General features: G+C 40.5%; 1 protein-coding gene across 3 annotated transcripts in view; it reads right to left on the bottom strand.

Moving 5' to 3' along the window:
- Positions 1-12,519: 12,519 nt before the first annotated feature.
- Positions 12,520-27,835, bottom strand: part of CEMIP (cell migration inducing hyaluronidase 1) — a 119,062-nt gene continuing 103,746 nt past the window's right edge. For all 3 annotated transcript variants that reach the window (XM_063448907.1, XM_063448908.1, XM_063448909.1), the window contains exons 23-29: positions 26,330-26,541; positions 25,116-25,301; positions 21,741-21,945; positions 19,845-19,934; positions 19,105-19,262; positions 14,958-15,058; positions 12,520-13,069 (exon numbers count right to left, since the gene is read on the bottom strand). In XM_063448907.1, the coding sequence (XP_063304977.1) occupies positions 12,942-13,069; positions 14,958-15,058; positions 19,105-19,262; positions 19,845-19,934; positions 21,741-21,945; positions 25,116-25,301; positions 26,330-26,541 (1,080 nt within the window). In that variant the 3' untranslated portion in view covers positions 12,520-12,941. The remainder of the gene's footprint in view (positions 13,070-14,957; positions 15,059-19,104; positions 19,263-19,844; positions 19,935-21,740; positions 21,946-25,115; positions 25,302-26,329; positions 26,542-27,835) is intronic.

The raw sequence follows: 27,835 nt of genomic DNA, 5'->3' as shown, positions 1-27,835 counted from the left end.
CAGAGGATACGCTTGTTGGTTTCCATATCTCGACTTTTTGTTACAAAATTTGAGTACTTAAAAAAAATTTGAGCATTAAAATCAGCCACTATACAATTTGGTATCATTCAGTTCTGTATGTACCCAGCTGTGCTGGCATCAGACAGTCAAGGCAGCATGTTACCCGTTGACCTCTGGTGAGGGACAGTGACAACAGTAGAAGGTGGCCTCTGCACTGGTACAGAGGTAAGTTTTAATCTTTTATTTATTTTAACTTTGGGGAGGGGGCACCAAGCTAGGCATTGTTACTCCAACCAAAACCAGGGTTTTCTTAAACCCCCTTTTTTTTTTGTACTAACCCTTTGGATTAAGGTGGATCTAATTAATACATATCCTGAAATATAGTACCTGGTGTTTTGTACCTATATGATTATTTTGTTTTTGTAAGGACTCTGATGGTAATTTTCTCCAACTCATTTCGTTACCCTTCCCCTGGCAGGTTGCTTTGTGTTTTGCAAATTAGTTACAATTTAACACAATCATGAATCTTTAATAAACAGTTTGACACATAAAACACACATTACTAAAAATAGAGTAGTAATAATGTGAAAATAGAAACGTGGAACACCACTTACCAAGTGTTACCTCACAGAACACCCAAAAGACAAAGTGAAAAATATATAAGTTGAGGGATCCCACCCAAATAGAATCCCTCCACTTATAGGCTAACTGCCACTTAAATATATATGTGACAAAAAAATACAACCTGAGAGGTATATATAATGATCCAGAAAATTATGTGTCTATAAAAGAGACAAACTAGGAATAGTGTAATACTGTACACAAAATATATAATGAAGGAGGAACATTGTCTATTAGTGGTGGAAGTGTCCGCTAATGATCTGTAGAAACTAAAGTTAAAATATAAAACGACCAGTGTTCTTTATTAAACTGGAAGCAAACACAGAAAAGAAAAGTAGCAATAGTACCTGCAAAACTTTTGAGTACATCCATACAAGGAGAACTATATTCTTAGAATGGTAGGCAGTGGACAAAAGTACTGTAAGATTTGTAACAAGAAAGGTGTGGCAGTGGCGTTGAAGAAAATATTCCTAAAGAACACTCCAAACACATACATCAGTTTGTGCTTTATGTGTGGTGGGCCTTCTTTTTTTTTACCAAGTGACTTCATTAGACTTTGAACCTTTTTATAAATTAACCTCATGGTTTCCTGGCTTTTAAGAATCCAGTACGATTACTTCAAGGTCTTGTGTAGCAAAATATAGTGGAGTGCTTAAAGGGACTCTCCAGTGCCAGGAAAAAAAAAGTTTTCCCGGCACTGCAGGTCCTCTCTCACTCCTCCTCCCCCCCCCCCCCATCCCATGTTGATGACGGGGTGCCCCTCGGTGCTGTGTCAGGGTCCGCCAATGCTCCTCCTCCGTCAACTTCATCTGGCGGGGGAGACCTATTGAGCATGCGCGGCCGGCAGCAGGGGAGGCCTAATGCAGATTGAGGAAGCCATTTCAGCAAAACGCATCTCTGGGACTTCATTAAGACATTTAATGTTAAAGTATATACTTTTTAATTTATACTTTTATGTACTACTTACTAGCCATCATAGTTCCTGCATCTCCCTAACCATACCAGGCTGGTTCTTATGAGCCAATTTATAGGCTCCAGGCTTGTGAGTATTCTACTTTTTATATATTGTAATATTTTCCAAGTGATTGTCACACTATTTTTGAATCTCTTTTTCTGAAATACCTGAACCTATCACCTAATATAAGGATACCAATTATCATTAATCAAGAAGAAAGGAGAAGGTCAACTAAACTGACCTATTGGCTTATACTTCCAGAGCTAGGTTATAGCTCTGGACCATGTGAGTCCCCCATTATTTTGTTCATTAGATATATATCTTAAAGGGTTCTGCACTTTTTTTTCCTGCTATTTTTATTTATCTTGAAGGTATACATACCATCAGATTACAAAAGATACAGGAGTAAGTGTTAAGTTAAAGTATTTTCTATCACACAGAGTGACCCACATATTCACAATCACCGTTAAGCGTGAGTTTTTGGGAGAACTGCACATCACGGTGTGGAAGCAGCTGTATATACATGTTTTGTCACATGTAATTATTGTTTTTTATACAGTACTTACACTCAATAGGGATCCATCTTTAGTTCTCAATGCCTTTTGTGAGAGTCAATTTGAATCTCTTCAAGAGCTCCCACTAAAATTCTTATCAGTGAAAGTTGACTTCTTAATTGCTATTATTTCACATAGGAGAGTGGGGGAAATAGAGGAAGAACATCCCTTTTGGTACTGCCGCTAATAATAAGGAAAAAAGAATTTCGGTAAAAAGTAAAATTTCTTGTGACTCCAGAATAGAAGGTAATACGGGCAGTCACCGATGCCGACTTACTCCCTGTTCCATGTTGAGGCTTGTCAGATGGGTTTACATATATGATGAGTATACAGGTTAAGGAGGACTTCCACATTTAAGCTGAACCTTGCCAGTGTGTCCCCTTACCCCTCAATGGTATATGGTGAGCAAGGAGTGAATACAAATATTTACTGCAGAGTTGAACAATAAAACACAGGTTTGTACTCTGATTCCAATTTCCTACATCTCAAATACTGTGTTTTCCCTCCTTTCTTTTTTTAGCAAAATAATGGTTAAATCCATTCTACTGTTTCTGTTTAGTTTCTTGAATGAATATGGCAAAAAACACAAAACAAATGCCTGTTAAACTGCGGTTATCCAGCAGATGGCAGTATATAACTAGTGAAGGACCAATATTGTAAGAAAAATCTCTAATTAGTCCACTGAATTTAAAAACCTTTTCATCTCGGTAGATTTTCTTTCAGTATAAAACAGGTGAAACAAAAAAAAAAAAAACTTGAAATTAGTGGTTATCTTCCAATGGAATTGGATTTCGCTACTTGCACCTCTAGGACAACACACTTTTTCCCCTCATGTGATTTACTAATAATAATTTTCGCTGGGCATGTTTTTTTAATTAATATTTCCTTTAGGATTAAGACATATTGCTATATATATATATATATATATATATATATATATATATATATATATATATATATATATATATATATATATATATACACTGCTCAAAAAATAAAGGGAACACAAAAATAACACATCCTAGATCTGAATGAATTAAATATTCTTCTTTACATAGTTGAATGTGCTGACAACAAAATCACACAAAAATAAAAAAATGGAAATCAAATGTTTCAACCCATGGAGGTCTGTATTTGGAGTCACACTCAAAATTAAAGTGGAAAAACACACTACAGGCTGATCCTTTGATGTAATGTCCTTAAAACAAGTCAAAATGACCGGTCCCCATTACGGAGGAAGTCAGAGACGAACTCAGATGGTGGCTAGACAGCATGGAAGCGTGGAACGGTCGGGCCATCTTCGGGAACACACCCGACATAGTCATGGAGTCGGACGCCAGCCTCTGGGGATGGGGCGCGACAAGCGGAGACACTTCAACAGGAGGCGCCTGGACATCCCAGGACCTCAACCTGCACATAAATTGCTTAGAACTTCTGGCGGGATCATTCGCCATCCGCAGCCTAGCAAGAGACAAGACGGACTGCTGCATCCTCCTCCGGATGGACAACGTCTCTGCAGTCCGCTACATCAACTGCCTGGGCGGTGCCCGATCCCGCATGCTATCGGAACTAACAAAGGAAATTTTCGATTTCTGTCTACCCCGCAACATCTCCCTCAAAGCGGAATACCTCCCAGGGGAGACGAACATCACAGCGGACTGGTTCTCACGCCACTGGCGAGACACCAGCGATTGGAAACTGGACCCACGGATTTTCAACCTATTGATGGAACGCCGGGGTCCATTTCATCTGGATCTGTTTGCGTCTCGCAACAACAGACAAACACAAAGGTTCTTCAGCTGGCTCCCAGATCCGGAGAGCGAAGCAGTAGACGCATTCCTACAACCATGGCCGAACACGGGGGCTTACGCCTTCCCTCCTTTTGCCATGATAGCAAGGACCATCCACCACCTGAAAAGCAAACTAGTCTCCCTAGTGCTTATCACCACCCTATGGAGGGGACAACCATGGTTTCCAGACCTCCTGGCATTATCGTACAAGGATCCCCTCCTTCTACCCCACCACCCCTACATCCTCACGGATCCAAAAGGCAACCCTCACCCAATGATACTAGACAACCGTCTCATCCTGGTGGCTTGGACTCTTTCCGGGGTACCTGGCAGGTCGGCGGACTATCGCAGACTGCTAGGGACCTCCTGTGGGACTCATGGGCTCCAGGAACCAGAAGAAGCTACCTATCCGCTTGGAATTCCTGGTCCACTTGGTGCATGGAACGGAATCTCGATCCATTTACAGCCACTATCCCAACCGTTTTGAATTTTCTCTCACATCTATTCTCCATAGGTCGGTCATACAGATCGATCAACGTAATCCGCTCCGCTATCTCGGCGGCTCACGTCCCCACTCTAGGGATCCCAGTGGGCAGGGATCCACTGGTGTGTCGACTCCTAAGAGGCATCCGACTACAACGCCCCCCAGGACCCAAATACTCACGTCTCTGGGACGTGGACGTTGTTCTCCGACTACTGAGAGACTGGCCAAACAACGATAATCTGTCTCTCCGACAATTATCGGCGAAACTCACGATGCTGCTTTGCCTAGTATCCTTCCGCAGGGTTTCGGACATCCGGGCATTCGACATCGACGCTTTCTCTATCTCCCCAGAAGGAGTCACCTTCCGGGTGTCTCGTCGCACAAAATCGGACTCCACCTCGGTCTTCTACCCTTTTTTCAACTCAGACCCACAACTCTGCGTCGTTTCCACCCTACAACGGTACGTTGAGGTTACACTACCACTCCGGACCTCAGCCACGGGCCAACTCCTCGTATCTTATGTTAGACCTCACGTTCCCATCTCCACGACCACCCTCGCCAGATGGGTTCGTTGGATTCTGGCCCTCGCAGGCGTGGACGCTGCCTTTGGGGCCCACTCGGTCCGCGGGGCGGCGGCTTCCTCGGCCCTCATGGCAGGCGCCTCGCTAACGGATATTCTCCGGTCGGCGGACTGGTCACGAGAATCTACGTTCCGCACATTCTACTTCTGCCCGAATGCCGGTGCAGCCATGTCACTCATTCAACAGCGTTAAAAATGCAAAATAGGAAGCCTCCTGTCATGTGATAAAATTGAAGATTATGCTAGCGCTAGTGTACTTATAATCTTAATTTTAATAATGACAGGAGGCGAGTATTTTCCCACCCTTCCCACCCGGGGAGGAGGGGAACTCATGGTTTTCTATAATATGTAGAGTCCTATCGTAGTATACAGACTTAGTTTTGCTCCGTATCCTTGTTATCATTGTCATCCAGGTTTTTATCAGAATTTTCAATCTATATATATAAGCTTCGTTCTAGTAATATCTAGAGTTTATCACTAGAGTGTATCACTTTCCATGTATAAGTTTATTGTACTAGTAACACTTGGGTCGTTGTTCATTGACGCAACCAGTTGGGAGACCGGTGCCTAACCCATTTCACATTCTCTTTCAGTTTAAAGTCTCTCAAGCATGGAACATCTACAGAATCCTACTCGGAGTACTACTCAACCCTTGGATGACACAGTTCCCGTTGGACTCCTTTTTTCGTCTTGTCAACCGGTTGATATTGGTTACGACAACAGTTGATTCTTGTGACTGATCTTCTTCAAATCCATCGTTATACTGTTTTTTCTTGTTTACTAATGATCGTTTCAGACTTTATACGTATCTCCTTCTCTGTTTACGATGTCGCATCCGAAAGAGGGGGAGGAGCCTATTTACTGGGAATGTCATACTCCCTATTGCATTTTGATTGGTTTAAATGTTTTCACTTTCTTTACTGCTGTGGAGTTTAGTAAAGAGAGTAATGCAAAATACTCGCCTCCTGTCATTATTAAAATTAAGATTATAAGTACACTAGCGCTAGCATAATCTTCAATTTATTGATCATGATATGGGAAGAAATCAGGGTGAACTCAATATAAGCACAAGGATCAGGTAATAAGCATTCTTATGTTAGTAACCTGCCAACTACCTCCCATTGTACAGCTGTACGGAATCTGATGGCGCTATATAAATGATAAAATAAAAATAACTATGATACACTAGGGCAGTAGTAGGCAACCTTTGGCACTCTAGATGTTGTGGACTACATCTCCCATAATGCTCTTCAAGCCATAATGCTGGCAATGCATCAGGAAAGATTTAGCCCACAGCATCTGTAGTACATAAGGTATTTAGTTAATAACCCTGACAATGTTGAGATCCTGCTCCTCCATCCCATATTTTGGAAATCTATAGTGGTAAATATAGAGAAAAAACAGGGTTATTTGGTAAATTGAGAATTCAAAATGGATTTAAATTTTAAGGTCACAGTAGCCAAGCTTGAAGCATAACTGACTTAGATAATATTTCACATTTGGCTATTTTCACCGTTGATTTTAAATTCACTTTGAATTCTTACTTTAGTAAATAATGCTGTGAGTTTTATGGAAGTGTTGCAAACAGACAAGTCGGCCAAAGTTTGAAATGGAGAAGAATCACCAAGAAAACCAAATTAAAGCGGCACTGTCATGCCGAACTTACCTTTCCTCAATCTCTTCGTCTTCTCCCCCTCTCTCAGGATCTGTTCTTCTTTTCTTCCTGTCTTCTTTAGTTTTCTTTAAAACCATAAGACAAAGTAGGGACTCTTTGTCTTATGGGATTCCTCCGCTTGACCAGCTCTGACCAGCGGAGGAGCAAAGTGTGCTTCATTTCCGCTGGTCAGAGCAATTTTCCCATGATCCCTAGCTTTCCTCCCTGTTCCCACAATGCTTCCTGTCAGTATTGCCGAATGTCCTGTCACTTAGACAGAACGCCGGCAAAACTGCCGAATTGCATCCTAACAGAATGAGCACTGTTTCTCCATTGGTGTTAGGATGCAATTCGGTACTTTGTTTGTATCGGAATTTCATTCTAATGAATGAAACTCCGATCCTATTCATTGCCGCGGCTGCATCTTGCAGCCGCTTAGTAGATAACTCCCTAATTCCCACGGTATCAGGGAGCTATCTACTAAAAGGCTGAAATACCTGAATTGGTCTTTCAGCCAACTTTACTAATACTAAGTAAAGATTACTTAGTATTAGTAAATAATATGCCCCTACTCACTATACCGCGAGTAGGGGCATGTCTAGTAAGCAGTGAGCAGCCTGTGGCTGCTCACTGTAAAAAACAAAAAAACAAAAAAAACAACTAATAAACACCCCCCCTCCCCTGCGCGGGGGTTAAAGATTGGGGGGGGGGGGAGGCTACTGTCTTCCCTCCTGGCCCCCACCCCTGCGCAGTGGGTGGGGGCCCTAATAAAACAATAAGGGGGGGGGACCTACTGTCCTCCCCCCCTGGCCCCCACCCCTGAGCGGTGGGTGGGGGCCCTAATAAAACAATAAGGGGGGGGACCTACTGTCCTCCCCCCGGCCCCCACCCCTGCGCGGTGGGTGGGGGCCCTAATAAAACAATAAGGGGGGGGGACCTACTGTCCTCCCCCCCGGCCCCCACCCCTGAGCGGTGGGTGGGGGCCCTAATAAAACAATAAGGGGGGGGACCTACTGTCCTCCCCCCTGGCCCCCACCCATGCGCGGTGGCCCTAATAAAACAATAAGGGGGGGGACCTACTGTCCTCCCCCCCCCGGCCCCCACCCCTGAGCGGTGGGTGGGGGCCCTAATAAAAACAATAAGGGGGGGGACCTACTGTCCTCCCCCCCGGCCCCCACCCCTGAGCGGTGGGTGGGGGCCCTAATAAAACAATAAGGGGGGGGACCTACTGTCCTCCCCCCCCCGGCCCCCACCCCTGAGCGGTGGGTGGGGGCCCTAATAAAAACAATAAGGGGGGGGACCTACTGTCCTCCCCCCCGGCCCCCACCCCTGAGCGGTGGGTGGGGGCCCTAATAAAACTAAAAATAAAAAAAGTTCAATTTTCCCACGCTGTGTAAAATGACACAGAGCACTGTGATTGGATGGCTTGAAATCCATCCAATCACAGTGCTCTGTGTCATTTTACAAGCGTGGGAAAGTTCTTTGGAATTTTCCCACGCTTGTAAAATGACACAGAGCACTGTGATTGGATGGCTTGAAAACCATCCAATCACAGTGATCTGTCATTTTACACAGCGTGGGAAAGTTCTTTTGAATTTTCCCACGCTGTGTAAAATGACACAGAGCACTCTGATTGGCTTAAACCAACCAATCATTGTGTTCTAAGCCTAATTGCAGGGCGGGGCAAGGCTTTATAAGCCGTGACCCGCCCTGCGGAGCTCAGTACGCGGCGTGCCCTCCATGGGTGAAGATGGATTAATTTTTGTTTGCGCTCGTTTTTTTTTTTTTGTTTTTTTTAAAGTGCGACGGGTTTATGGATTTTTATTTGGCTTTTTTGGGGGCTGAAGAAAGAAGAATTTAGAAAAAAGAAGACGTCAAATGGTAAGTTTAATTTTTTTTTTTTTTTACAGGTTAGTTATTTTATTCCCCCCTCACTATTTTTAGGGTGAGGGGGGTAGGTAGGGGATAGAATGTTTTGGGTGGGGGGTGACTAGGGGCTTGGGACCCCTAGTCACCTTGATGGGGGGGGGGTTCATTTAGGGCCCCCACCCACCGCGCAGGGGTGGGGGCTAGGGGGGAGGACAGTAGGTCCCCCCCCTTATTGTTTTATTAGGGCCCCCACCCACCGCTCAGGGGTGGGGGCCGGGGGGGAGGACAGTAGGTCCCCCCCCCTTATTGTTTTTATTAGGGCCCCCACCCACCGCGCAGGGGTGGGGGCCAGGGGGGGAGGACAGTAGGTCCCCCCCCTTATTGTTTTATTAGGGCCCCCACCCACCGCGCAGGGGTGGGGGCCGGGGGGGAGGACAATAGGTCCCCCCCCCTTATTGTTTTTATTAGGGCCCCCACCCACCGCACAGGGGTGGGGGCCGGGGGGGAGGACAATAGTTCCCCCCCTTATTGTTTTTATTAGGGCCCCCACCCACCGCTCAGGGGTGGGGGCCAGGGGGGGAGGACAGTAGGTCCCCCCCCCCTTTTTGTTTTATTAGGGCCCCCACCCACCGCGCAGGGGTGGGGGCCGGGGGGGAGGACAATAGGTCCCCCCCCCTTATTGTTTTTATTAGGGCCCCCACCCACCGCGCAGGGGTGGGGGCCGGGGGGGAGGACAGTAGGTCCCCCCCCCTTATTGTTTTTATTAGGGCCCCCACCCACCGCGCAGGGGTGGGGGCCAGGGGGGGAGGACAGTAGGTCCCCCCCCCTTATTGTTTTATTAGGGCCCCCACCCACCGCTCAGGGGTGGGGGCCAGGGGGGGAGGACAGTAGGTCCCCCCCCCCTTATTGTTTTATTAGGGCCCCCACCCACCGCACAGGAGTGGGGGCCGGGGGGGGGGGACCTACTTATTACCATTTTTTTTTTTTTTTTACAGTGAGCAGCCACAGGCTGCTCACTGTTTAGTGGACATGCCCCTACTCGCGGTATAGCGAGTAGGGGTATTGGGGAGATTTTAATCTCCCTTGTGCTATTATGGGGGTCATATTGACCCCCATAGAGTGAGGGGGGGACATGGGGGGCTTAGGAAGTGGCGAGGAGCACTGCTCCCTGCCGCTTCTATAGTTACATATTACAAGGAGGGAGCTGCACGCCGGTAGCTCCCTCCTTGTAATAAACTGAACGAACAAACTAACACTGATACACAGTGTTAGTTTGTTCATCTGATTTTTTCTATTCATTCATTCGTCTGTCTGATGAATGAATGAATAGGTGAAATTCCCGTTCGCATGTCCAGGTTTTTCACTGGGCATGTGCGGGAATCTCACAGTCTGTGTAGTGTGGGTAGATGACGTGTCCCACAGGGACTTCACCTACCCACACAAAGATGGCGGCGCCCTGAATAAAGATCGGGGCAGAAGATAAAGAATTAAAAAGAGGTAATGTGGGGGGCTATGGGGCATTTGGGGGTGACTAGGGGGTCGATTGGATGTAGTGGAGGCGGGAGGGGGGTTAAAAAAAAAAACGGGATTCGGCATGACAGTGCCGCTTTAAGGTTCCTGCAGATTCCACTGGTTTCCAATAAAAATGTCAATGGCAATGAATGAAGGCACACAGTAACCGCTCGATTCTAAAGTAAGTGATACATTTAATACAAACTCCAAATTGATTGCGTTACTGAAGAACACCAAGAGACACACATTACTTTTAAAATATTTATTCTTCTATTACAGACAACATTTGAATAGTATAAACATTTTGCTACATCTAACAAAAGAAAGAAAAAAAAATATTCATTCAACCAGTTTCCAAACTTTGTTGACCAATCAAACACTGAATTAAAAAGGACGTCATTTAAAAGTATATCACTTTATTTTAAACCTTTTTACATCTACAGGATAATGACACATCTAGACCATTTCCTGGAACTTTGACAAATAAATAAACACAAAATATATCTTTTTTAATATTTGGTCTTGTTTTTGTTTGTTTTTTTCAGTTTTTTTTTTCTATTGTGGAATAGAAATATTGCATACATACAAAACACTAAAACATACTTTTACACCTATTTCCGAAAAAGGACCAGCTATTTCGGTGACTGGTAACAAACAAGAAAGGACGTCAGAAAGCTTGGAAGGAGTACTTTAAAACCACGTTCTCGTGTTAAGCAATCCTGGTGAACATAATCTGTTGCGGTTTATCTGCAGATACAAGCCAAGCTTATTTGGGCAAATTATGTGTCCACGTCAATATATTCAATCACTATTACTAAGACAGGCGATTTCTAATTGTGTTAAAAAGCACAAGTAAAAAGATAACCACCACTTTAGTGCAAAGCGAAAAAAAAAAAATCAATAAAAAAAACAAAAGAAAAAAACACCAAGAATGTCATATGTCGTGTGTGTGATCATCAACTAGACCAGGGATAGGCATCCCCTATAATGCTCTTACACCAACAATGCTGGCAAAGCATCATGGGAGGTGTAGTCCAAAACATCTGGAGTGCCAAAGGTTGCCTATGCCGGAACTAGACAGTTAACCTTTCAGTATGACATCTCTCTAAAAAGGGCAGTACCACTAGAACTTTAGGGGCCATACACTATGAAATTTCACGCTCCCAGATAACAACTGTAAAAAGTCTCTTTAGTGCAGATAGCCTTAAATCTCGTTATAAACATACTCTTTATATTAATTTAAAGGCTGCCTTGATGACAGTTTGATTATAATGCACATACCTCATTCCTTTTATGACCTGTGATAAATTCACAAGGGCTGCTTCTATTTTCCTGCACATTCACGGATCGCGTTTGAGATAATTTATGGGAGTTGTGCGCCACAAAAAGACTTCTCACAAGTACTGAATGTTACAGAAGGTTTATAGGTTGGCCATTTATCATAGATGTTACTGTGCGTGATTAGTCACTCGTCCTATAAAGTACAATCTGTGACTTAAATGTAACCTTTCATGGACCAATGACTGTCACCATATAACAATCTGTTCTTTAAGACCAGATTCCATAATTAGATACCTATGTCCATTAATGACAACAAGGCTGCATGAAGCTGTTACAGCTAAATAAGTAGGGCTGTACATCTTGACATAAGGGTTTTTGGGACCAAAGTGGACAAAGTGCAAAATGTAGTCCTTACGTTAAAAAAACCAAATATCAGTCTATATGGAGAGTGGAATGAAAGTAGCAGTGTGTTTTCAAGACTGCGTATAAACGTAATTGTGAAAGGGATAATGCGATGCAGTGGTTCTACAGCTTTAAATGTAACGGGTACCAAGGTTTAAAAAAATAATGAACTAAATAGCAGCTACTGCTTCATCTGCTGGTAAGTGCAATGATATGGCTAGAGTGAGCAAGCCTGCTGTTTGTTTTTGCTACATAATTGGTACCCAGTATATACACTATATGGCTGCCACAAGCTGGTTTCTTAATAAAACCTATAGCTCCCATTCAATACATTAACCCTTGAGGTGTTAAAGAGGTTCCCCACGCTTCTACTTTCATTTAATCAATTAAAAAAATTAACCACAGTCCCTTAATTATGCAAGAATATTCAGAATATTACTCGACACAAAATGTTTGATTTAAGTATGGACCGTTTCTAAAAAAAAATCCATAATATTCTCCACCCCAGCAAAAAAAAAAAAATGTTTTTAAATAAAGAGAATTAACAGAATATCACAAATGTTTACTTGTGATCAAGCCTGAAAGTTGCAATAACTTTAGCATTCATTCTTTTAGCATCCCAGACCCCATTGAATGATGATCATATAAATGCAAAAGTATGTATCTGCCCAACTAAACGCACTTTTTATTGTAAACAATCTTACTGCATTCCTTAGGATGCATCGTTCAATATCCATTCATCTGCTATGGAGATTATTATATAATCTCTCATCAGTGATTTTGATCCCAGGTTATAGCCTCGTTTTTTGTAAGGAAAAAAAAAAAAAAAGAAAACCTGCTGTGAAAAAAGGAAACTAAAATAATGCAAATAACTGTATCCTGTGAAGGCTCTCTCATCACTGACATCTGTGAGAGCAGTGCAGCAGTCATTATTAACATGTGATCAGAAAGAGCAAGACAAGGCGCTCTCATGAAGTACATGTAAAATAACATGTATTCTATGTGCTAAGGACAAATCATCTTCGTTCCATTCGTGCCGAGACCTCACTGATCATGTGGGTAGTTGGCACAGGGAGTACAACAAGTCTGTTGGCACAGTTTGTACTGATGCAATCTGCAGAGCTAGGCACAGTGTGTGCAGAGTCCTTGGGAGAAATGATTGTGCGTTCCGTCTGGTTATGACAGCTTACAGTTCTCCCAGTTACGGCAGTGATAACATCCAAAGACCATCGCTTATCTTTATAATGCCATTTTCTTTTCCACAGGAAAAGGGACAGCTTGGAAGATTTTCGCAGCCTCAACATCTGTAGCCATCTTAACCCAGATGGGTCGGAAACTACCCTTATAGCCGACAAAGGCCAATTTATCTGAAACAATAGAAGGAGTTGGTGAGAGAATTTAGTTAATGCAGAAGAATATTGCAAATGAAAGAGAGATAGTAAAGCTCTCGTCAAGACTTGTAATAATATACAAATATACGTTTGAGTTTTTTCTCATGTCGACTCTAGGAGCATTAAAGAAATACTCCAAGCACTATAACCACTACAGCACATTGTGTTAAAATAATTTCATAGATTACTCTTAATTAATGCCAGAGCACTTCTTGTACCATATTCGTTGCAACAGGTGTAGTGGTTTTGGTGCATGGAGTGTTCATTTAATCAGACAATATATACATATATTAACTCCTCTACTACTGAATTCTTTGTGATAAACAATTATGGTAACATCACATCTATATGGAAAACACAAAGCCCACTGAACTAGCAGAAATGGCAAATTCATGAATAGATTTCTATACATTCCAGTTATGTACAATTACAGATGTATAATTTGTTTACCGTTTGCATAGTAAATGTTAAAATTTAACAAGGATATTTGTAAGTAAAGTATTCCTCAGAATGTAGATTCTAAAAGCAACAGCAGAATGTAAAGATGATTATGCCACACACAGTAAATAAAGTTATTTGTCTGCATTTCGAAATGTAAAAAGAATTGCTATTGCCAATATGTACTATATAAGTAGCGTGGGATGAAAGAGTCCCTACATGTAAGGGACAAGGACCGGCTGTAGACATAAAGGGCTTATAGAACAATGTTTACAACTTTGGGGAGTTGTAGATTAGTTTTCTAATATAAAAACAGACAATTGACATACAGCTCACAGATACCCCCTGCTGTGCTCATAAAGCACTACTTATGGAATAAACTCAGCACTGCTTAGAATCCACCTCATTTATTCTAGCTTTGTTACCATATTATTAATTGTTAATATAAAAATGTTACCATTTGTAGCTGTAGTCTGCAACCGTAATTTTCTGTGCATGCAGTTTTTTGTCAATGGAATGAAACAAAAGTTTGCTCTGGCCAGTCCCTTTCTCCATCCTTTGCCACTCCTGGCTGTAAATACCTTTGTATAACAGTGTCTTAGCTCCATCACTGTTCATGTGGCCTCACTTCACACACCCAGGTCCAAGCAATACTGGGTCTCTTCATGGACTCTAAGCACTTACCACCCACCCAGGTTCCTACTAAATCTATAGCATGCTATTCCAGCTGTTTCAGATGTTACTCAGTTACCCCCTCACCCCCCCCCCCCCCATTAACATTGCAGTTACCAATTGCCAACTGCCACTGTTTATTTCCTCTGCCCATTACTTCCAAATTCCCCCTTCTACTTCCTGCCTCAAATCCCCTTTATATCCTTTAGAGTGTAAGCTCACAGGCTATCGAGCTAAGCACTTTGTATAAAAAGAGCTTCAATGGCTAGATCTCAGCTTACGGGCAGGGACCTCTTTACCTTTTGTATTTGTCTGTGTATATTGTACGTTCTCCACTAATTGTACAGCGCTGTGGAATATGTTGGCGCTTTATAAATGCCAGTGATAAATAAATAAATGTCACTTAAGAATAACTTCCTGGTTTAGTAAGGGCTTACTTTACATGCTACACAGCTTGGGGATTTGTAGCAAACATAGGAGCTTCCAGTTTTCTTATTTTTTTCTAATTTTTGCATATATATATATATAATGCATTAACTATAATGCAAGTTTTTGTGTGAGTGTGTGTGGTTTGTATTTTTGGCATATGCAAAAAAAGTAGTGAGGTGGAGAAATAAAGGGGGGGGGGGGGGGGAACAAATCGCCATAAGGCCCTGATTAGCTTGCTAATGTATTCAGTGCCACATAATTTATTGTCACTATAAAAACAAGTCAATATGGCAGTATGCCATATAAGGATATTCAAGATATTTACCTTTTAGCTTGAAGTCTGATTGTGCTCCAAGTTTTCCCAGCACTTTGGTCCAGATTCCTTTGGAATACAATCTTCCCTTCGACACGATCACCACGATAGAGCTGTAAGTAAACATACCGTAAGCAGGAGATACACTATGGGACTATGCATCTCAAAAACATAAGCAATAACTCGAAGGCCCACATAAACATAGGTTTAAAGTTACAGTACTTTTAAAATGCTTTAAAATGTAAGAAAATTTTACTTCAGGAAAGGATAATGTTTTAAAAATAACTAATTGAGTTAAAAAAATAGATTGTGGGGGGCGGCGTTAACTGCCGAGCAGGAAAGTCGCACAGCACATGGGCTCCCGCTACACTAGCCAACAAAATATAAAAAATAGCCGTTTACCGCTTCTAAACCGGCAACCTCTTCGGCTCAAGAGAGTGACAGGCAACTCGCCATCAAGATGGGGCGCAAAACGAAGAAGCCCAGACCAGACAAACCGAGACAGGGCCCCAACATTGCGGAACTCTTGCGGCAAACGCAGGGGGCGTCTGGGCCCAAAATGGCCGCTTACCCTGAAACCTTCTCTGAACTCTCGGATGACTTCTCCTCTGGGGAGGAAACGCCAGACCTACCCCAGATGGCAGCACCTCAGCCGATGGTCCGGGTAGCAAACACCTCACCGGTAACAACGGAGGTCCTTAAGTCTCTATTAGCCGACCTTCAAAAAACTCTCCAAACGGACATGGCGTCCCTCCGGGCCGACATCCAAGGCCTAACGGGGAGAATCGGAACTCTGGAGGCATCTACAACTACCCACACATCACAGATCGCTGCACTACAGCGAGAGGTGCAAGGCCTCAAAAGCCAGAATGCAAGGCATGAGTGCCAGTTCGCAGCCATCGAGGACGCAAGGCGGGCCAAAAATGTGAAAATCAGAGGCATCCCGGAAGATATTCAGGCCGCGGAGCTCCCACATATGCTAAGGCGGCTGCTAACGGCACTGTTACCGCCGCGACAAGCCAAAGCAGCGCAGCTGGACGGCTTCTTCCGAGCCCCGAAACTGGCAAAGGCACCTACCACGGCACCCCGAGACCTCATCATACGCTTCCAGCACCACAAGGACAAGATGGCGGTCGTCGCAGCAACCAGGGAATGCTCCCCTTACAAATTTGAATCGATGTCTCTCTCGTTTTACGCTGACCTAACCGGTAGTACACTCGCTTGGCGCTGGTCGTTCAAGCCATTTACAAAGCTGCTGCAACAGCAAGAAATGCCATACAGATGGCTGAAGACACGTGCCATATGGCTCCAGAAGGGTGAGACCAGCTGCACTATAGGCTCCCTTGAAGACGCGACAGCTTTGCTACCCACCCTGGGCCTGCCTAAAGACTCTCTTCAACCCACGGAGAACCTAACAGAGCCTACTCCGACTCACCAGTGGAACCCTGACCGGGTAAAACCCTTTGTCCCACGCAGAGCGGAACGGAACCGAGCTGAGGCTACAGCAACATGAAGCAACCAAGCCCCGATGAGGACTCTTTGTTGACCCATTGGACTATCTTTATTTTGTTATTTCGTTATGCATTAGTGTGTTTCATTTCTTTTATCGTTAGCTCCTCCATATAATGTTACTAACTGGACGAGACACTACGCCCTGCATCCACCGTCTGACTGACATTTTCAGCCACGATCCATTCTCTCCCCCCCCCGCCTGACAGGAGAACGACATAGTTCGAGCGACTACACAAGGCCAGGCGTAACACACACAGCGGGACAGAACAGGGCAGGACCCTACTGTGAAGGGCACCTACCCCCTAAATTCTACTCACAATAAGGTACGGCCGCATAGCTCCACACACATACTCTGACCCGAACAGGGACCCACCGCCACGACTGACCTCAGACTAACTAAAGGCTCTAACGGGCCGAGGAACCCAACCGAGTCGTTGAGTCCCCATCCCAGAACCGGGCACATACCCCTAGCCACGAGATAACACGTACTAGACCGAGACAAAAATATAAAAAGTGCGAGAATTAACAGGCCACACAAATGTAAATGAATATTGTTGAATCTCTGGCACAAGCTGTTGTGGCTGTGCAATGCTGTATGTTCCTCTTTGCACAATCAAAATAAAGAATTAAAAAAAAAAAAAAATAGATTGTGGGGGAGAGATATTAACATAGTGTTTTTCAAGCAAAATGTCCGCTCCCCATTGCTGATTTTCTATTCAAATCCATGGAGTTTTAATTGAAGCACAGCACAGTAAATAACGTTGATTGAAAGCAATTCTAGCACAGACGGGATTCTCTCTATTGTATTTCTTAAAGCTAGGTATTATAGGTTTATAGTGTATTATTCTGTATGGATATATATTAATAAATACTTATTAGTATATTTCCAGATATCGCACTAGAAAGATGGATTTACTTATATGTATACATTACAAAATTAAACAAACGCACACACTCTATGTAATCCTTTGTTTTAAATAATATAAAAAATGGTGAATGTGTTCCTTTAATCCAATAGTAAAATGCATGTAGGTTTATTTGTATTTAGTTCTCTTCACTATGAGAGAGATATGAGTTCAAAAATCGATTTAATTATGTAGCTACCATTTTCACATTTTCATAAGCAGATATCATTCATCTGGTAGCCATTAGATTTCCGTTTAGGTGATATTTTCTTAAAAACTCATTACAAAGCTTATATCCAGCTATTGGTTTCAATCTCCGTAAATTGTCAATGAACAAACATGAATTGAGTTAGTAAGAACTGTAAACTCTGTGCATATCTGAAATCCAAGAATACAATTACCATAAAAATAGACATTTATGCAAATAGACCAGGCATAGGCAACCTTCAGCACTCTAAATGTTTTGGACTATACCTCCCATGATGCTTTGCCAGCATTATGGATGTAAGAGAATTATGGGGGATGTAGTCCACAACATCTAGAGTGCCGAAGATTGCCTATCGATCTAGACCGTGGGTAGGCAACCATCTGCATTCCAGATGCTGTGGACTATAAGGTAGATGTAGTCCACATTATTTAGAGTGCCTACCCCTAATGTAGACACTACATGAAACATCTGCACTATGTGGGTTTGTTTTACTGTAAATATGATTAGATATATTTTTGGAGATCATTCCATTGTAATAAAAAAAGTTAGAAATAAACTTTTGCAAAATGTGTTCTACAATTTGTGTGGCTAATTTTGCCAAATTTTCTTAATTTGCACTGAAATGGTCAACGAATCTCCAGTTTCCAAATAAATGGAGGGCCATTCAAAGAAATCCAAACTTCCACTGTTTATCCACTAACCTCGTTAATCTAAACCAATTAAAAATTACTTCCAAACCACAACCCATGGCGGCTTTACTAATTATTATGACAAATTATTGCATAATTGCTTTGGAACATGTTTCAATAATAAGGATGTGGGAAATGTAAACAGGAGGGAGCCAATCTTGGCAAACCAAAATTAAAAACGGTAAACCACAAATAGACACAAAAGAATTTTAGTTCACGAAAGAAAATGAGGTGAAGTTTTAGCATGATGCTTTAACAGTAGTCAGAGGTGTTCGTGAAATATGTTGGGCATTTATGATTTGCAAATGCACAGCTTTGGTCAAGATCAGCCTAATCAACAAACCTATACAAGGGATTTTTTACTAAAGTGAGAATTTAAATGGAATCTGACATTTAAGACTAGAATATTTTGACCTCAAATTTGAAATTCACTTTACATTTACTTTAAACTCTTACTTTCGTTAATGACCCTGACAGTAGTCCACATGAACTATTATTGTTCCCTGTATCTGTGTGAGATATATACATGTAAAATGTTGACATGAAACAACCAGTGGCGGTCTTTTAAAGTCCTATGGCTTGCTTGGAGTTTTCTTTTTCGATGTGTCTTCATAATGAATAGCAACTTTTTGGGTTGACATTTTAGAAGTGAAACATTTTGAGATTTTATTTTAAAAAAGTTTGATGGATTTCTACTTACACGTGCAATTTAACCTGTGATTATCCCAAAGGGGAAAATAAATGTTTACCAATGAGATCAAAATTATAAAAAAAAAGCAACAAAAAAACACCAAAGTGAACCCAGAAAATGAGTAATTTCCCATCAAATATACAGTACTACTCACTTGTCTTTGATGTTTGTTACATAGTTATCAAACTGTGCTGGGATTCCTTGCAGGATAGATGCTCTGAAACTTGCATTATTCATTACTTTTCCAAGATTGCCATCTACGACAACGACTTTTATCCCATCTTCTGGAACAAAATACTTTTTACCATCCACCTGTACATGAAAAAAAAAATAATTAAATAACACTGTTTTCGTTGGCCACATCAAATAATTGATAGCACATGAAGATTCGTATTGTCCCAGAGATGTCCAACTTGTGACTGAGATGTCCATCACCTTTCAGCTCACGGTTTGGTTAGCCTTTTGTCAAGGCTCAGGATTATGGGAACTGTAGTTTAACATCATCTCAAGAAATGCAGGCTTGCTCCCAATAACATAGCTGAGACAGAGATTGTGACCATATATAATCTTACTATAATGCCCCTCATGTGACTAATCTGCAGATCCAACTAGGAATGATGCACAATCTGCTAGCTTCTCCTGAATTTGATTGGCGTTTATAGCAGTGGTCAGCATATTATAGTAGGAGGCCCATCATGGGAATACTCCTGATATATAAGGTTCTGGTTTGTAAATACTAAGTGAAACCTGATCATGAACTTGTTAGCAAGCTGTCACATAGCCAGACACTAAACAGAAGCCAGGATGGATTATAGACATTAAACACAACTACCTCCATGGAAGGATTAACTACAACAGTCAAATGCATAACTCTAGTGCAAATAAAGACCTTACCTCAATGTAGGCAAAGTCATCCTTCAGATGGAAGTATCTGGTATTGTATGACTCTACTTTTATCTCCAGGAAGTGATCTTTTGACTTCTTCTGCAAAGTAATAGAACACGCATGTTAAGTTTATATCTTACAATAGAATATATTATATATTGATAGCAAATATTACAATAACGTAATGACAGGAATATTACTAGTCATCACCCCTATGCTCTAGATTAGAGGGTGCCCAAAAAGTAGATTCCCATATTTTGTAGGACTACAATTCCCACAATGCTCTGTCAATCAAAATAGGGCAAATAGGGCTGCCAGCAATACAATGTTTTCCTGGACATTTATTGCATATTGTACGGTGGTACATGAAAAATGTAACAAGGGGATATTGCAATGTGCAAAACAACTCGTTTCACAAATGTAGTTTGTTTTATACGTCAATATCTCAGTCCTTGATGCAAAATAATGGCTTCAATTTATTTTTTCCCCGTCTAGATATGCCAATGCCATCTCATTCCTCTAATTACAATTGTTCTAGATACAGTTTTAAACCATCATAATGCTTTAAAACTAATTTTAGAAATTTAGTGATGATGTATATGTGATCAAACACAGACAGTGTTATTAAAATGGCAATTATCCAAAATTCAAAATTAATTTTAAACATTAGATCAAAATTTCCATAGTAAAAAACAGCTGGCATTGAGGATTTCTTCAGTTCGACTACTTTGTCCTAAAATTTGGAGATCACGTTCAATTCACTTAGTTTCCCCATTAATCCACATATTATTGAATAACACTGAGAATGTTAGGAATGAGGCTTTAGAGAATCTGTGCGGATGCCTGCTAAACATTTTTTGAACATTCTGTATGACATTTTAAAGAAAAAACTAAACCAGGGCTGTATGGAAGTTATAGTTCGGCAACATCTGGGGGGCCGCAGGTTGGACAGGCCTGAACTAAACAATACTTGCATCCAATCAGGTTCTCTGTGAGACCCAAAGCTGTTCGGTTTTGTTGTTATGGATTATAATGTATGGGTTTTAAAAGGACAACAGAGACTGACCTTTCTCATAGGTTTTTATTTGCAAAAATCCTTTTCAAAAAACAATTCTTCCAAAACATGTAGCAGGGTATAATAAGCACATTAAACAGCATTACCGATCAGTAGATGACCCAAAATATTTTTGGGATTCTTAATTTTATTCAGCCGTGAATACGGTTCTAAAGAAAAAGGTTATCTGTAGGAAAAGGGCAGCAAACATCTTTATAGGTTTCGTGCATATAAGGAACTTCAAGGCCTTAATTTAATATTGTTGGATAAGCTTACTGAACACTCATATGTTTGGATAAACTTTTAAAATAGTTTAATATTGTGACAAACCGTCTCATTTTGTTGTATTGTGATCATCATATCATTTTTTATATGTCAATACTTTGACAAAGTTACTTTAGAAGTTTATCCAAAGATATTAAATTGTTTGGAATGCTTATCCAACAATATTAAATCAAGGCATGTGTGCTGGAAAAGCGGTGACACGCTTTGAAGTTAGACCCTAAAATACAGTTGGGATCATCTACTCACTGGTAAAGCTGTTTAGTGCGCATACCCCATACTTTATGTTGTGGACTTGATTAGTCCATTGGGTTGATGGCAACAATCCTGTAGCTGATGGAAAGACACCCCTGTAGCTCAAAACTATCTCATCTAAATCTAAAGCTTCTGCTGTTCCAACTTTAAAACAAACTCAGAGAAAATAAAAGTTACTTTTTCCACTTGTTTTATTTCAAGATTTTATTAGAAAAATCACATGAGACATGTATTACTCCTAAACAAGTATGCAGTGGCCAACTTTGTACATTTATAGTAACACAGCAATATAATACAGTATGGGGGTACTTTACCAAAAGGTTTTTATTCAACTTCTTTGGAAGGGGCACATCCACCATGGGAGTTTGAGCATATTTGGGGTAGGCGGAGGCTTGGCAGTCGCTAACACCAGAGCCCGCTGGGATCATAGCTTTGATCTTTATCCTCTCGCAGCCTTTTACGGAACAGAAAGCAAACGGCTCCTTTTCATTATGACCTTTCAGAGTCAGGAACAGGAGCCTGAAATAAATTCCAGAGAAAGTGTAAAGTGAAGAAAAGTTGAGAAAGCACACAGCTGTTATTAGAGATCACCAATAGTGCAAGGAACTTCACGGAGAACAGAATTCTAGGTTAATGAATAACATTTTTTGGCTATTTTTGATTTTCTTGCTATTTTTTTTTTTCTTTATTTAACCTAAAAAAGGTGAAAAGGGAAAAATAAATATCATACATCAGGAACATAGTCACTTGTACTATAATGAGAGAAAGGCCCTAATACATTTTACAGACAATAATAATGAATATAGAGAAAAAAAATGAAAAAAATAAAGATGTGTTGAGAAAAATCTTTTTTTTTTTTTAATCGTATCATATGGTGTAACACAGCCGATAATCTGTTAACGATATTTCTTTTATAATAGCAGTCACTCTAGAGACAGGCGGAAGAGAGTCTTGCAATTAATAAAAGGCTATTGCTTTTCTGGCATTAACTGGTATCTACATTCTATTCCACCCTAGCAATATCTAAACGGCAGGAAAGGAAAAAAGAAAAAAAATCTCCTGAGTTTTTAAAGCTCATAATTTCCTGTTATGTGCTAACCCAGTAATGAGGCATATCTAGAAGTACGGTACTTTTTATACTTAGATTGTTCAAATAAGATTATATATTGAAAAGTTTTCCATTAAAAAAACAAACAAACCATACTTTGGTCACACCTATTACATATAAACAAAATAAAAAAATATGGTGCACTCTCACACGTACTAAAAGAGTGGATAGGGGAAAAATATTAGTGACAATACAACCCTAAAGCGGGAATTGTTCTCATGCACTACTAATTCTAGAGTGTTGGGAAAGTTAAAACTCATGTATTTGAACATATTTTGACTTGGAATTGTTTAAGTAGTGAGACATCTACTCCATCCTTTCATTGTTGGCCAAGTCTAAAATAATAAAGGGATGGAAGGAATGTTAGACAATTTCCACTTTTTAGCAATAGCCAATTTCATCGCTGTGAAATATCGAGTGATGGGGTAAACGCAGGACCTGCTTAATTCGGAGATGAGAACACAAGTGCCAGCCTAGCAGGGAAACACTTTTAGTTAAGCTCTAAGTGAAAAGTACATTTGGAAAATGAAGTAATGTGGGAGAAGGCAGGTAGCTGTAAGGCTACATCAAAAAAAGTGTTCATCGTGTTGTATTGGTTTATTTTGTCCTTTGCAAATCTACAATAAAAAATCAGATAAAAAAAAAAGTGTTCATCGTGTTGTATTGGTTTATTTTGTCCTTTGCAAATCTACAATAAAAAATCAGATAAAAAAAAAAGTGTTCATCGTGTTGTATTGGTTTATTTTGTCCTTTGCAAATCTACAATAAAAAATCAGATAAAAAAAAAAGTGTTCAATCTCCCATTTCCACGTAATCATTTACAAATGCTTTACTGGATGTGTTGGTTCTGACAAAGCCTGGTGACATGTTGCTATTATTGGTTTAGTCACACTAGCCTTTCATATAATATCAAATGTTCAACAATGAGGTCAGTACTTGCTAGATAAAAAAAAAAAAAAAAACATTCCCCATGAGGAATGCCCCCCCTCCATATCCAGAACCTGAGTACTACTCTCGTAGACGACCTAGATACATCTACATGATGGATAAATAAATGGGAAAGATAGGAGCAGAGTAGCCGTTGATGCAGGGGATAAACCTCTGAGGTGTACTCTCACTTATTACCATCATTAATGTCTGCCTTGAGTTTGGGTAAGTTTCATCACCAAAGTTAAATTAGGATCTGATTCAGAATTAGCAAATTTTATCAAGATGGTTAATGTATCATTTTAGGTCAGGTCACGCCAGCTAGGTAATTTTGTTGGCAAATGGACTATAGCATGTACCAATGCAGAATACCAATGCAAATCACATAATAGGGAGCCTGATTCCCCCTATGGAGGATGGAAGCTATAAATTAGCCTGTTTCACCCTATACACATGTATATTATTTATATATATATATATAAACATTTTAGCATAACATTTATTTGAAACATAAGGTACATATGGTTCAGCAAACATTTACATTTTCTCCTGGTACGCCAGCACCTGGATTGCACACAAATCAGGGTTATATCTGATAGAAGAAATAGAGGCTCTATAGCCAACATATAAAGTAACAGGGAAACATGACACCCAGTTTTGTAACATTGGGAATATTTAACGTGTGGAAGAAGAAAGTGGTACTTAACCCCTTAAGGACCAAACTTCTGGAATAAAAGGGAATCATGACATGTCACACATGTCATGTGTCCTTAAGGGGTTAAGGGACACTCCAGGCACCCAGACCACTTCTGCCCATTGGAGTGGTCTGTGTGCCAACTCCTACTGCCCTTAACCCTGCAAGTGTAATTATTGCAGTTTTTTTATAAACTGCAATAATTACCTTGCAGGGTTAAGTCCGCCTCTAGTGGCTGTCTACTAGACAGCCACTAGAGGGTACTTCCTGGATTATAGCACAGGTTTTGCTAGAGCATCGCTGGACGTCCTCACGCTGTGTGAGGACCTCCAGCGTCGCTCAATTCCCCATAGGAAAGCATTGAAAAGCATTTTCAATGCTTTCCTATGGAGAGCTCTAATGCGCATGCGCGGCGATTTGCATTCTTTGCCTAAATAAAAAAGACCATTGAGCACTGGTTTTCTCTGAGAAAATTAGCCCTGGAATTACTATTAGAATTATTTCTCTATGCAGCCAAATATTTTTATTGATATTTTTATTATGATAAGCCTGCCAAGAATGACTTCTGTTGTGGGAAACCTGAGAGTTATTAAAGAGAAGGGAGAGGGGAGATGTAAGCTGAGCAAATGTGCGGTAAGTGGTAAATCCAATCTGCTTTACAATACTAACATTATTTTGCCATTCTGTGATTAACGTAGCATGTTCTAATTTTCTTCTTTATCTCTACTTGTCTTGTAATGGGTGTTAGTTTGCATAAATAGTGCAAAACAATACAGTAAAATAATATGTCAGCCATAAACACCTGAATAACTGTTATATAAAAATTCTGAGTGTACTGCTAACTGCTGTCGTAAAGCAAAGCGACTTACTGGAGAGCATTTTCTAGTGACTAAGTCTGGTGTACAGAACGTTTTAGGTGCAATCATTCATTTCTTACTCATGCATCACAAGATCACATACCCAGAATCCTCATCAAAGACATAATAGCCCCTGTTGGGGTAAACTAGTTGCACTTTGTCCATTTGTAAGGTTCGTACAAAGTTTCCCGTCTTGTATGTTTGTTTTGTTAGCCGGTTATGTATGTCTGAGATGATGGAAAATGTTGTCCCTCTAGGATAACAAAATCCTACTTGAATCCAGTCGTTCCTAAAATAGGAGAATCATGTGTTACCACAAGTAAAAGGAACTTGACATCAAATTTCCAAAGGATACCGACAGCCAAAAAAAATATTCACTTTAAGATGGCTGTTTTTTCCTGGCTCAAAGCGCACTGCAAGAAATTCTAGCAAAACATTTCAATTAACCAAGGAAATCACTTTATAGTGCCGGGAATACAAATAATAACACCGTAAAGAGCATTTTAGGTTAGAAGTTTTATCTCTTGAGTTTTAGTTTATAAATTGTATCCTAAATTGCACATGATGCAAATCTCAACAGTGCTGAACTGATTGCTGGCCACAGACTCACAGTACTCTGCAGTCACTGCCTACAGCAATGATAGCGAATGTTTGGCAGTCCAGCAGTTGCAGACTAGGTTTCCCATTATGCTTAGCAAGTCAAACAATTCATACAAAATGCTCACTAAGCATCATGGGAAGTGTAGTCTGCTACAAATGGGGTGCCAAAGGTTGTGTATTGCTGTTATAGAGGGTAGGAGGTTTATCACATGATAACAAAAATATAGGAAGACAAATTTTCTAACAAAAGTATTGTTTAATGTTATCTGGCATCCTTACGAATTGCATATGAATCTGGAAATAAATAGTGGGGTGAAAAGTGAAAAGTGGACCAATTACTAAAGAATCTAATTGAATTTTCCTGCTTACTTACTCCACAAGTTTACTCTTTATAAATAACCATTTATGGATCTAAAACATCATTTAGAACATTAAAGATAAAATGAATATCCACATGCATAGAGTCGTACAGAGTATACTCTAAGATCAGAAATTTTAAGTCACAAGATCTGTAGAATTTAAAAGGTATTCTCACATGGACACATGGGGATAAGTTAGGTCAGTGACATATATACATGCACACGAGATAGACTGGGGGCCTTCTGAACTACTAAATACTTTTTAAATACTCAAAGAGTATTGGTACTGAATACTGAAGAAATAGGAGTAGAGAGCAGCTTTTGAGAATTATAGTAGGTATAGTAGATCATTACTCACTTCTGAAAATTGATAAGCCAGATGGTCAGCTCTTCAGGGGCGGTGTTGTCCCAGTGCACTGTGTAGCTCTTCTGCAGTGTGACTACAGGCTGGTATTGTTGATAGTGGTTGATTTTACCCAAAGCTCCCTCTAAATGCAATGGATTATCAGGATACTCATCCTTAACGATGGTCATTCTCAGATTAGCAGGCCTTCGAGCCTGGACATAAATCTAAAAATAATTGTGATATTTTGGATGATTGGAAGGTCAAATTTCTAATAGTGAAGCAAACCAAAACCAAAAGTTTTACTTGTGATTGCTCTACTTCTAGACCTCTTTTCCTGACTCTAACACACCTAATAAACTTTCTCCCAGCTTTATAATAAAGTTTACAATACAACTTCACCCTACACTCCACAATTTTTTATGCATTTACAAGAGTATGAATTGTTGAGACTTTAACGTGAATTCAAGATACATTTACATATTTAGGCTAATTATTTGAAATTCACTATGAATTCCCAATAAATAACACTTTACTGAATAACTGGCTCAGCGCGAAACGTTTTGGATACATAGACTCCAAACACTTGAACCCAAGGGGCTCAATACAGATATAGATTTGGTTTGCTTGCTGGATTGAGAGATCTGTCTTGTTTGAATATTATTCTTTCTTTGATACTATAAATCTTCTCCTTTGGATAGATACATCCTTTTTTTCTTCAAGTGGGTATATTTATGTATCCTCTTTGTGTGCTTTTTTTCTCTATGATATACAATATTGCATTTTGGGATAATATTATAATTTGGAATTTTTTTCTCCATTATTCTGTATACTGAATGTTGTATTTCTAACAATAGGTAGAATTTTATATGGTCATAGGGACATAATATGACTATATAACCCTTATGCATAAGGTTTTTTGCACGTCTAACTTTAAGACAATAAGACATTATTTTCACTTTATATAAAGTTTCTTTGTAATTAAGTTTCTTTGTAATTTTGTCACTTTAACACTAAGCTTTAAATTGAATACAAGATATCAAATGCACTTAAAAATATGAATTACATTCCCCATAGGTGCTTGATGTATGGTATGAATAGTGTCTGGTTTTGATACTAATTTTTTTCTCCCTTCAGTAGATTTAACCATCGTCTGCACTGTGTATTAGTGTGCTAGATGTTATGTATTGGGCGACCACTAGAGGGCAATATGTAGACATGCCCGAGCTCCGTCGCGCTGGAATGCACGATCAGTTGGAACGCGGAAGTAAAGGACAGCATGCACTTCCGGTTCCGGCTATACACAGATGCGCCAAATTTGATCAGGAGGAAGATTTGATGAATTTTTACACCTGAACAGGTACTGCACTTGCACCAATGGGACTCAAGGAGCAACGGCAACACCCACGGATCCACCAATGGACACAGGGATTAGACCTATATATGGAGACTCATAGGGGGGGGGTATCAGATTATTTTGTTACATATGGTTTTATTGTTGTAATATTACTGCTATTTGGT

Source organism: Pelobates fuscus, chromosome 3 (assembly GCF_036172605.1).
Source record: "Pelobates fuscus isolate aPelFus1 chromosome 3, aPelFus1.pri, whole genome shotgun sequence".
In the NCBI taxonomy this organism is placed as follows: Eukaryota; Metazoa; Chordata; class Amphibia; order Anura; family Pelobatidae; genus Pelobates; species Pelobates fuscus.
Note: the sequence above shows the minus strand (reverse complement) of the source record. Positions and strands in the feature narration are given on the sequence as shown.